Source organism: Muscardinus avellanarius (genome assembly GCF_963383645.1).
Source record: "Muscardinus avellanarius genome assembly, chromosome: 5".
Taxonomy (NCBI): Eukaryota; Metazoa; Chordata; class Mammalia; order Rodentia; family Gliridae; genus Muscardinus; species Muscardinus avellanarius.
In genome coordinates this window covers 70,027,603-70,040,094 of record NC_137790.1, presented here as the reverse complement: position 1 = coordinate 70,040,094, position 12,492 = coordinate 70,027,603, and the positions used below count along the sequence as shown (strand labels likewise).

The window sequence follows — 12,492 nt, the reverse complement described above, 5'->3', positions numbered from 1 at the left end:
GTAATCCCAATACTTGGGAGGCTGAGACAGGAAGGTCACAGGTTTGCTGCCAGCCTCAGCAACTTAGCAAGGCTCTCTGCAACTTAGTAGACCCTATTTCAAAATAAAAAGGACTGGAGATATAACTCAGAGGTAGAATACCCCTGCATTCAATAAATAAATAAAAAAAAATAATCGAGCTATGAATATTCATGCACACATCTTTGTCTGGACCCTATGCTTTCGTTTCTCTTTGATAAAAACCTAGGAGTAGAATGGTTGAGTCAAATGATAAGTGTATATTTAACTTTTAAAAAAAATAAAAGCTGGGTGTGGTGGCACATGCTTATAATCCCAGTTCTTGGGAGGCTGAGCCAGGACAATTGCAGGTTCAAAGCCAGCCTCAGCACTTTAGTGAGGCTCTCAACAACTTAGTGAGACCCTGTTTCCAAATAAAATATAAAATAGATCTGGGAGTGTAACTTGGAGGTAGAAGGACCCTGGGTTTGTTCCATTCCCAGCACCCATTAAAAAAAAAAAAAAAGTAACAACTGTTTTCCAAAGCAGTGGTTCCAGCCTACCTCCCGATCAACCTGCACCCTTGCCGAATCTTGATTGTGTTAGTCTTTCTCATTTTAGTGTGTGTGGCAGATAGCTCACTGTGGTTTTAATTTGCATCTCCCTAATGCAACGTTGAACAATTTTTCACGTGCCTATTTACCACCCATGTGTCTTCTTTGGTGAAGTATCTATTCAAATCTTTCCCTTTTTTTTTTTCCCCCTGTGTGTGTGGGGGGGGGGCTTGGTATTAGGGATTGAACCCAGGAGTATTCTACCTCTGAGCTATACCCCAGGCCCTAATTTATCTTTTTAATTTTGAAACAGGGTCTCATTAATTTGCTGAGGGTTTTGCTATGTTGCTGAGGCTGGCTTCAAACCTGCAATCCTTCTGTCTCAGCCCTCTTTCACTAGTTTTTTTTTTTAATTAAACTCATTATTCGGGGCACAAGTTTTTTTTGTTGTTGTTTTGGTGGTACTAGGAGTGGAACCCAGAGACTATACTTCCAGACCTATTTTATATTTTATTTGGAAACAGGGTCTCACTAAGTTGCTAAGAGCCCCACTAAGTAGCTGAGGCTGGCTTCAAACCTGTATGATCCTCCTGTCTCAGCCTCCCAAGCGTGGGAATTACAAGCGTGCGCCACCACGCCTGGCTAAGGCACAAGTTCTTTATTAGATACATGATTTGCAGCAATATTTTTTTTTAATATTTACTTGAGTATCTTTCAAAAAGAAGAAATTTCTAATTTTGATGAATTTCAATTTACTGATTTGTTCTTTATCTAAGAAATGTTTGCCTATCTCAAGGCACCAAAGATTTCTCTCCTGTGTTTCCTTTTAGAAATACTTCTTTTTGCATGGTGGCGCACGCTTGTAATCCCCGCGCTTGGGAGGCAGAGACAGGAGGATCACACAGGTTCAAAGCCAGCCACGCGCGCTGGCTTAGGAGACCCTGTTTCCAAATAAAAATGTAAAAATAGGTCTGGGAGTGTAGCCCGGAGGTAGAAGGGCTTCCAGGAACCCCAGTACCACAAAAAAATAAAAAATAAAAAAAGAAATACCTTTTTTTGCAGGTCTAGGGATGGAACCCAGGGCCTCTACCTCCGAGCTATGCCCCCTGCCCTATTTTTTATTCTTTATTTTTTGAAACAGAGTGTCACTGAGTTGCAAAGGACCTCACTGAGTAGCTGAGGCTGTCCACAAACCACAATCCTCCTGTCTCAGCCTTCCCAAGCGTGTGCCATCGCGCCTGGCTCCCGTATGAAGTTTTCAATCAGTTTGTTGGTCTCTACAAAAATCCTTTTGGGATTTTGTTTGGAATTGTGTTGAATCTTGTATTCAACTGTAGAGAACTGATTTCTCAGCCTCCCGGGTACTGGAATTATAAGCATGCACCACCATACCCAGCTCTGGGTGTAGAATTCTAAAGAAAGGTTTTCTTTTTCTCTTTCTGCACTTTGAAGCTTGTCCCTCCACCGTCGATAACTCCCTTATCACTACTCTGCTTTGGGGAGTTCCTCTTTATTCCTGGTTGAGTCATTGGATTAGGCAGCAGATATACTTTGTTGAATCATATAACTAGTTGTGCTTCTTTAATTGATTGCCACAAGCTTCGAGCCCCAGTTGTGCCCCAGTTTCCGAGAGCTGCATACAGTCCCGAGCCTGAGCCTTCCTCATAATTCTTGTCTTCTCTGTTCCCTGATATTTCTCAATGTTTTCTCCTGCCACCGTTTTTTCTTAATTTTGTGGTCATGAAGGTAACACATTCTCATCCTATTAAATCAAGTGATTCCTATGTATATAAATAAAATGCTAGTAATTCCTCATGTACCACCTCCATCTCTCAGCCCCGCCCTCCAAGTTCATAGTTGTTAGCAGATTGATGTTAAAACCTCCACTTTTCTCTTTTTGCTCATCTAAACATATCTAGAAATAATGTGTTAATTGAGAAGACTCCTTGACTCCAATCCATTGTTAGAAAAGATAGGTCATGAGCTGGGCGTGGTGGTGCACGCTTGTAATCCCTGCGCTTGGGAGGCTGAGACAGGAGGGTCGCACAGGTTTGAGACCCTGTTTCCAAATAAAGTATAAAATAGGTCTGGGAGTATAGCACGGAGATGGAAAGCTCCTGGGTTCCACCCCTAGTACCACTAATATATATATATATATATATATATATATATATATATATATGTTGCACAAATGAGCCTGGCGTGGTGGCGCACGTTTGTAATCCCTGCACTTGGGAGGCTGAGACAGGAGGATCGCACAGGTTCGAAGCCAGCCTAAGCAACTTAGTGAGGCTCTCAGCAACTTAGTGAGACCCTATTTCCAAATAAAATATGAAAATAGAAAGCCTCTGGATTCCACCCCCAGTACCACCAAAAAAAAAAAAGAAAGAAAGAAAAGAAAAGAAAAAGAAAAAAAAGTTACACAAATGGTAGTATAGAACGGTAAGCGTGATAATTACAGCATAGAAGTCATTGCAGATGCTTGGTGCCGGAGTCTTCTTTGCTGGCTGCCTTTGAAGCTCCTGGGGAGGGCTGCCCATGGAGCCCACAGCTCGGGGCATGTGGGACGCTCTAGCCGCATGTGAGCAAGCAAGGGGACATTCCGACCTCGATTCTTTTTCAGATTATCAAAGACCTGCAGTTGCTGGGGTTGGTGGCGGCCCTGGTGATGGCTGACGTGGTCCTGCTGGTGACATGGGTGCTGACTGATCCCATCCAGTGCCTCCAGATCCTCGGCGTCAGCATGACGGTGAGGGCCCAGTCCCTGGGGATTCTAAAGCCGGCGGGGCTGGCCTCTGTGTTCACTGGGTCATTCTCCCAGCTGTGTTCACCGTGTTCACCATGCAGCTGTCCTTGCAGCAAGAAGGAAAAGGAGCTTTGGGAGCTGTGGCTGCCTTGGGCTCCCTGGCCTCTCTGCAGGCCCAGCTGCCCCGCCTCTGCTCCCTGCCCCCACCCCAGCCCTTCTCAGGAGATGTCAACACCTGGAGTCCACCTGGCAGTTATCTCTGCCTCCACATCATCAATAACGACAACTCTCAGCCCAACTCTCAGCCCGGTGTCCTTTCCTTCCCCTGATTACTGAGAAGCGGAGGTAGTATTTTGCAGCAGTCTCGGAGCCAGTCATTCCTGGTTCAAATCCCAGCTCCACAGCTCACCAGGGATGTGACCCGGGGAAAGTTACTTAACCTCGCTAAGTCTTTTTTCCTCCAGCCTCCCAGAGGGCTAAGGAATTCAGTGGACATCACAGCACTGTAGGTTCTAAAGTGGAAGGATCAAGCCGGGCGTGGTGGCTCACACTTGTAATCCCAGCATTAGGGAGGCTGAGGCCGGAGGATTGTGGTTCACAGATAGCCTCAGCTACTTAGTGAGGCCCTCCGCAACTCAGTGAGACTCTGTTTCAAAGTAAAGAATAAAATATAGGACAGGAGGTGTAGCTCAGAGGTAGAATACTCCTCAGTTCCATCCCGACCCACTAAATAAATAAATAAGTAAATAAAACAAAATTAGAATAAAAATAGGGCTGGGGGGGTGTATGTAGCTCGGAGGTAGAATGCCCCTGGGTTTCATTCCCTAGTACCACAAAAATAAATAAATAAATAAATTAATTAATTAATTTAATTAAATAGAGCTGGGAGTGTAGCTTAGAGATAGAAATCCCCTGGATTCAATCTCCAGTATAGGAATAAAATAAAATAAAATAAAAGGCCACAAAGCATGTGACTGAGGGTAATTCAGCGCCACCCGGCACCCACATGCCCGCTCAGCTGCCTCATCTTTTCCTCCAGCTCAGTGGTCGGTCTCATTGGGGTTCTAGTGGGGTCACCTACACACTTCCATTTTTACATACGGGGCGGGGGGCTGTGTCCTGTGAAGGAGCTCGCGCTCCAGGACATTCACATGGATGCTGTGTGAGCCTGGTCATTGTGGGACCCTTACACCTGACCCTGTGTCCCTCCTAGGTGACAGGGAGAGACGTGTCCTGCTCTTTGACCAACACACACTTCTGTGCGTCACGCTACTCCGATGTCTGGATTGCTCTTGTCTTGGGATGCAAGGTCAGTAACCACATCTCCTTGAGATACAGTTTATCTGTCACCAACAATGGATATGAAGAGAGAATGACAAGAATGAATGAGATCCTTTAATCAATGGCATCTACAAAGAATCTCAAACTCAGAGGTCCCCTCTGTTGATGCATGCATCTCAAAGCCCTGTTGTTTCTCTACTATTTATCTCTTTATTTGGGGGGGGGTCACTTTTCCAACTCTGGACTTCCTCATTCAGCCTGCCCCTAAGTCATGTGGAATTCATGAACTGATTTCTCCGATGTCATGTCCATTTTTTGTTTTTCTGTTTTGTGATACTGGGGATTCAACCCAGGGGCATGCTATCTCTTCCCACCTCCCTATCTTCCCTCCTCTCCCTTTTTCTCCCTCCCTCCCTCCCTCCTTTCTTCCTTCCTTTCTTTTTTCCTTTTTTCTTTTTTTTTGTGGTGCTGAGAATTAAACTCAGGGACATTCTACCTCAGAGCTATACCTCCCAGCCCTTTTTACTTTTTTTATTTTGAAACAAGAGTCTCACTTAGTTGCTGAGAGCTTCACTAAGTTTCTGAGGCTGTCCACAAACCTGTGATCTTTCTGTCTCAGCCTCCCCAGTACTGAAATTACAGGCCTGCGTCACCACACCCAGCATTTTTTTTCTTTGGAACAGGGTCTCACTAGGTTGCTGAGAGTCTCACTACATTGCTGAGGCTGTCCTCAAACTTGCCATCCTCTTGTCTCAACCTCTGAAGTACTGGGATTACAGGCATGTGCCATGACTCCTGGCTTGTGGTCTGGTTTTGTTTGTTTGTTTGTTTGTTTGTTTGTTTGTTTTTGGAACCCAGGGGCATTCTACCTCGGAGCTATACTCTCAGTCCTACTTTTTATTCTTTATTTTGAAACAGGGTCTCACTGAGTTGCAAAGGGCCTCACTAAGTAGCTGAGGCTGACCAGGAGCCAGGACCCTCCTGTCTCAGCCTCCCGAATGCTGGGATTACAAGCGTGTGCCAGCACACTGGCTTTGCTGCTACGTTTTACCCACCTGACTTTGTCACTCTGGCTGAAAACAAGTCAGCCTGCAAGACGGACGGCAGCATCCTTGGTGTCCTTTGAGGATTCCAGCTGCCTCAGAGTATCTCCATACTGCCCCCAACCTCCCATCCTTAGTCTCTGTTAGATGGGCAAACACAGGGTACTGTTTTCAGAGGGCACAGGATAACTATACAGGGCACTAAGGGTGGTCCTCAAAACAGATACAGTGGCATACTGCATGCACTCAGAACAAATTAAGCTGGGAACAGTGTCTCCTCTTATCCCTCTTAGCTGGTTTACAGCTTGGAGGGCCAGGAAACTGGTTCTGAGGGTATGGGGCCAGCTGGTGAACAGGCCTGCCCTGCCGGACGGGAGGCTGCTGTTGACTGTCAGGCAAGGAAGCCTGGATGGCAGAGAGCTGCAGGAGGAGTTTTTGTAGCAGTTGGTGGCCTTGAAAGGTTAAACTGTATGGGTACTGCAATCCCAGTACTTGGGAGGCTGAGACGGAAGGATGAGGGCTTTGCGGCCAGCCTCAGCAACTTAGCGAGGGCCTGCAAGTTAGACCCTGTTTCTAATTTAAAAAAATAATAAAATAGGGCTGAGATGTATCTCAGAGATAGAATGCTCCTGGGCTGCAAAATGCCCCAGTACTACAAAAAAAAAAAATCCCTAAAACTAAATAGTACTAGGGGTATAGCTCAGAGGTAGAATGAATGAACAAATAAATGTATGTATGTAGCCGGGTGTGGTGGTGCACGCTTGTAATCCCCGTGCTTGGGAGGCAGAGACAGGAGGATCGCGCAGGTTCGAAGCCAGCCACGCGTGCTGGCTTACGAGACCCTGTTTCCAAATAAAAATGTAAAAATAGGTCTGGGAGTGTAGCCCAGAGGGAGAAGGGCTTCCAGGAACCCCAGTACCACCAAAAAATAAAAATAAATAAAAATAAAAATAAATGTATGTATATATTTATGTTTGTGTGTAAACTTAGCCAGGGGTGGTGGCACACACCTGTAATCCCATTACTTTGGAGGCTGAGACAGGAGGATCGCAGGCTAGAGGCCAGCCTCAGCGATTTCGGGGAACCTTGTTTCAAAATAAAAAAGTCAAAGGGGCTGGGAGTATAACTCAGAGGTGGAATGCCTCATGGGTTCAACCTCCAGCACCAAAAAAGGAAAAGGTAAATTTTACCTATTCTACCACTACGAGCAGGCCTGAGATGGGTGGGCTGGGGCAGGAAAACCTTGCCTTTTAGTTACATGCACACTTTACTTTGATAGAAATATTGTGTAAAAGACTCCAGCCAGGCGTGTTGGCGCACGCTTGTAATCCCAGCATTCTGGAGGCTGAGACCGGAGGATGGCGGTTCGCAGACAGCCTCAGCTTAGTGAGGCCCTCCACAACTTAGTGAGACCCTGTTTCAAAATAAAGAATAAAAATAGGGCAGGGGACGTAGCTCAGAGGTCGAATGCCCGTGGTTTCCATCCCCAGACCTGCCAAAAAAAAAAAAAAAAAAGATTGCAGAAAGTGAACAGCCGGTGATCTCTCACATCTCACTAATGGTTAAGGAAATGAGCATCTGAAGGAGACAGAATGGGTCTGAATCTGGGCTCGGCCCTTTCCAGCTGTCATGGGGCCTCATCTAACTCTCCGAGCCTCAGTGCCCTCCGTAGCAAAATAGTGAGACGAGGACATCCCCTCCTCGCCGTTCTGAAGCTTCTAAAGAGTTAGTGGGTCCTAAGAGTTTTCGGTCACCCTGGCCTACAGCAAGAGCTCCATCAATATTAGATGTTATTGTTCTTCTTCCATGTCCCCTGGACAGCTCTGAAAAACATGGCGCCTTTCCCAGGTCCCAGAGCCCCTGTAGCAGAGCTCCTGCTCCCCGCAGGACACCCAGCAACCCGCAGCGGCGCTCACCATCGCTCACCTCAGCTTCCTTTCTCCATTGCCTTTCCGTATTCTCATTCTATCATATTTCACAGGAATACTGTTCTGTGGGACAAAGGAAGAAGGAGGAGAGGAAACTGACCAGACCCCCATGGGCTCCCTGGTCAGGGAGGAGCTCCCAAGCGTGACCCCAGTCTCCACACTAAGTTCCAGGACCCCCATCACCCCAGCAACTCCCCACCCGTCCACCACCCTCGCCCTGGCTTAGCAGGGAAGGTGAATGACTGACAAGATCAGGTCTGACATTGGAACAGGAGTCGTCGCTGTAGAGAGGCTATAGTCACGCCTGATTTCTTTTAGCAAGAATTCTAATGAGGTTAAAATATTTTATTAGAAGCATATTTGAACCTTTTTTTCTGATGATACCAGGGATTGATGATACCAGGGCCTTGTCCATGTTAGACAAGCTCTCTAACTCTGGGCTAAATCTCCAGTCCTTTTCTGAAGTTTTATTTTATTTATTTATTTTTATTTATTTATTTTGCAGATCTGGGGATGGAAACCAGAGGCATTTGACCTCCGAGCTACACCCCTGCCCTATTTTTTTTTTTTTATTCTTTATTTTGAAACAGGGTCTCACTAAGTTGTGGAAGGCCTCACTAAGTAGCTGAGGCTGTCCGCAAACCGCGATCCTCTGGTCTCAGTCTCCTGAAGGCTGAATTACAAGCATGTGCTACCACGCCCGGCTTCCGAAGTTTTATTTTGAGACAAGGTCTCACTAAGTTGCTCTGGCTGGCCTTGAACGTGTGATTATACTGATCCCTTCTTTCTTGACACATCTGGTGGTCCAGAAATTAGTTTTCCTGTCCCTGCGGGTGGGGTTGGCCAGGTCGTGTGACTGTAGTGTCGCCAGGAGGTGCCCTGCTGGTATCTGACTGTACTATCATCATTCTCCTTCTGAATCCCCATCGTTCCAGCCCCATCACACCCCCCACGGCATCTTTGAATCTGTGTTATAAGAAAGGACCGGTGCAGGCTTCCCCTTAAACCTCCCTACCAGACTATCCCCTGAGAGTCAGGACCATAATTTATTCTTTGTAGCACAAATTTCTGCCCTACACCCAGCATAGCACTTTGCACACAGTCAGAAAATCATGTTGACTCTATATGCTTTGGGGGCTCTGGTGGGGGAGGGGTACTACTGATGGAAGCCAAGGGCATACTATCTCTGAGCTACACCTCAGCCCTATTTTTATTCATTCATTTATTTGTTTATTTATTCTTGTGGAAATAGAGATTTAATTCAGGGGCATTTTACCTCTGAGCTACACCCCCAGCACTTTAAAATTATTATTATTTATTTTGAAACAGAGTCTCACTAAGTTGTTGAGAGCCTCACTGAGTGGCTGAGACTGGCCACGAACCTGCGATCCTCCTGTCTCGGTCTCCCAAGTACTAGGATTACAAGCGTGTGCCAACACGCCAGCTCTTTTTTTTTTTTTTTTGTGGTACTCAGGTTCCTGGAAGCCCTTCTACTTCCGGGCTACACTCCCAGACCTATTTTATATTTTTATTTGGAAACAGGGTCTTTTAAGCCAGCAAGGCTGGCTTTGAACCTGTGCGATCCTCCTGTCTCCACCTCCCAAGCGCGGGGATTACAAGTGTGCGCCACCACGCCCATCTCATTTTAGATTTTGAAACAGGGTTTCATTCACTAAGTTGTTGAGGCTGGCCTTGAACCTTGGATCCTCCTGTCTCAGGCTCCCAAGTACTGGAATTATAGTGAGTACCACCTGTGTGGTGGCTGGCTATATGCTATTTATTATGATTAAGGCTTCAGTTTCTGTATATATGCAGCACCTTGCAGAAAAAGCAGCACTTTAAGGTGCTGTGAGTTATTTTGACGTTTGTACGAGTGAGAACTCTGAGCGTAGGTTTATAGTCATGGAAAAAGAATTGGCCCGAGTTCCTCGTGGTGGGGACAGGGAATGTTACAAGCAGTGAGAAGCCTAGACCAGCTCAGCTGCCTGTGCCGGCTGCGACCCACAGCCTGGCCTAGGTCCCGCCGCTGCCTTTGTTCTCCTCTTCCACCCTCCATTTCCCATAAACCCCCACTGGCACAGAGCCACCAGAGCCTATAGAGATCCTTTGTGTCAATTAGAAAATGGCATCCCTTCTAGGCAGATGCAGTCTTGCAGGTGCAGAGCTTGGCAAGCAGATGGTATTTGGGGGCAAATTAGGGGGGAAAGTTTCTCCTTCTGGGCACTGCTCCGCTGTGGTTGAGGACCCAAGAAGCAGAGCGCGGGTCACTATCAGCTCCCACCCGCCCCGTCAGCTTTGTGCAGTACAGACCACACAATGGACGAGTCCTCCTGCACCCATCGCCCCTTTCAGCGGGGCCCTACCCACCCACGCGAGCCCATCCTGCACCTTGTCCCAGGAGAGTCTTGCCTGATGGCTGACTTGCTGACCTCTGATAAACTAATTATCAGTGAAAGAGATGAAAATAACATTCATGAAGTACCTACTAGTTTTACGGGGCTGCCATAAGGGCATTCCTAAATGCTTTCTTAGCAAATCCTTACAGTGGCCCTTTAAAGTAAGTATTATTCGCCCAATTTTGCAGATGTGGGTGTGGCTCGCATCCCTACTGTTCTCCTCCGAATCTCTGCTCCCTGTCTTCCCTCTCCTCCTCCAGGGACTGTGCCTGCTGTATGGTGCCTACCTGGCTGGGCTGACGGACCATGTCAGCTCTCCTCCTGTGAATCAGTCCCTAACCATCATGGTTGGGGTCAACCTCCTGGTACTGGCTGCAGGGCTACTTTTTGTAGTCACCAGATACTTGCACTCCTGGCCCAACCTGGTCTTCGGACTCACGTCTGGAGGCATCTTTGTTTGCACAACCACAATCAACTGCTTCATCTTCATTCCCCAGGTGAGCTCCGGGGGATTTTGCAGGGCTGGGCCTCTGGGTCATGGCAGAGTTTTCACTGGGCAGGACAGACAGCTCGTTTTCTTTCCTTGCTATTTATTAGAGGGGCAGAAGGAAGGCAGGGGCCCCCTCTGTCCTTCCTCGCCCATGCAGGGGAGGACAGCCCTGCTCCTCTGTCTGCAAGAGGGAAGACCAGAGGGACCAGAGGGAGCCATGCAGTGGCCGCGCCTCCACCTTGGTGGCTGCCTTTCCGCCCTCACCCCCACTCCAGTCTGATTCACCCATTCCTGTCATCCCCCTTCATCTCAATAATGCTAGTTCTTTTCCAAGTTTGGGAGGGAGAGACTGTTGTTTCTTTCCATTGGAGACTGCAGATTCATAGAAGGGAAAATCTACTTGGAACTTTATGATTTTAAAATGTTTTCCTTTTCTTTTTATTGGGGAAAAATCTAAAATGTGCCTTTTCTTTTTACAACTGGGAGGAATAAAAAATGAGTTTCATGTTATGGGGATTAAGAAGAAAATATCTAAGGGAGGAAGATAGAAGCAGAACTCTTCAGACTGCAAAGAGGGAGAAAGGGCATCAGAGGACAGGAGAAGGATTCATAGGCTCAGAGAAAGTGGCGTGTAATTGTTCACGCTGTGCCCCAGGGACCACGGAGCCGCATCCATCCACATTAGTGAACCTGCCATTGGGCGCTTTCTTCTTTCCCTCCTAGTTCTCCTTTTTCTCCTCTCTCCAGCCCCCGTTCTGGTTCCCAGTGATGACAGTGTACTGACACAAGAGAAGAGAGCACTTTGTGGCATGATGGCGACACAAGCCTGGGTCCTTTTCCCTTCCTCCTGCTCATAACTTCTCATTAAAGTGTTTGTCAGAATAAGCAAATATGACCAGACACGGAGTTTGTCCCAGTAATCAATCCCTGCTAGTCCTCTTGTCTCAGAGGATTGGCAGGTTCAACAGCCTCCACACTTTAGTGAGACCTTGTTTCAAAATAAAAAGGGGGTGAGGGATGTAGCTCAGAGGTCGAATGCCCTGGGTTCAATCCCCAACACCACACACACACACACACACACACACACACACACACACACACACACACACAAATAAACAGTAAGCCGGGCGTGGTGGCCCATGCTTGTAATCCCAGCACTTGGGAGGCTGAGACAAGAGAATCACAGACGTTCGAAGCCAGACTCAGCTACTTAGGGAGGCTCTCGGCAACTTAGTGAGACCCTGTTTCCAAATAAAATATAAGATAGGTCTGGGAGCATAGCCCGGAGGTAGATAAGCCCCTGGGTTCTACCCCCAGTACCACCAAATAAATAAATAAATAAATAAATAAATAAATAAGCCAGACGTGGTGGCTCATGCATGTAATCCCTGCACTTGGGAGGCTGGAGAATCCCACAGGTTCGAAGCCAGCCTCAACTACTGAGTGAGGCTCTCAGCAACTTAGTGAGACCCTGTTTCCAAATAAAATATAAAATAGGTCTGGGAGTATACCCCGGAGGTAGAAAGCCTCTGGGTTCCACCCCCTGTACCACGAAAGACAGAAAGAAAGAAAGAAAGAAAGAAAGAAAGAAAGAAAGAAAGAAAGAAAGAAAGGCCGGGCGTGGTGGCGCATGCTTGTAATCCCCGCACTTGGGAGACTGAGAAAGGAGGATCGCACAGGTTCAAAGCCAGCCTCAGCTACTTAGTGAGGCTCTCAGCAACTTAGTGAGACCCTGTTTCCAAATAAAATACAAAAGGGTCTGGGAGTATAGCCCGGAGGTAGAAAGCTTCTGGGTTTCACCCCCAGTACCACAAATAAATAAATAAATAAATAAATAAACAAACAAACAAACAAACAAACAATATGGAAAAATCAGCTGCAGCAGCATTTAGAATCCAAGGATGAGCGTTGCGTCTATGCCAGAGACTGGAGGAATTCTTGCCAGATCTTAATGTTGTAGGAGCTGGACTGAAGGAAGCCACTGAAAGCACAGACCTATTTCCTGGGACACAGCAGGAACAGGCTCTGAAAAGCAAAGCTGTTCTTCCCTGGAGGTC

General features: G+C 47.0%; 1 protein-coding gene across 2 annotated transcripts in view; it reads left to right on the top strand.

Moving 5' to 3' along the window:
- Positions 1-12,492, top strand: part of GPR156 (G protein-coupled receptor 156) — a gene marked incomplete at both ends in the record, with an annotated part of 95,399 nt that overhangs the window by 71,005 nt on the left and 11,902 nt on the right. The window contains 3 exons of one of the 2 annotated variants that reach the window (XM_080695465.1): positions 3,175-3,288; positions 4,511-4,606; positions 10,206-10,442. In XM_080695465.1, the coding sequence (XP_080551591.1) occupies positions 3,175-3,288; positions 4,511-4,606; positions 10,206-10,442 (447 nt within the window). Of the gene's footprint in view, positions 1-3,174; positions 3,301-4,510; positions 4,607-10,205; positions 10,443-12,492 lie in introns of both variants that reach the window. The other variant, XM_080695464.1, reaches the window with a different exon arrangement.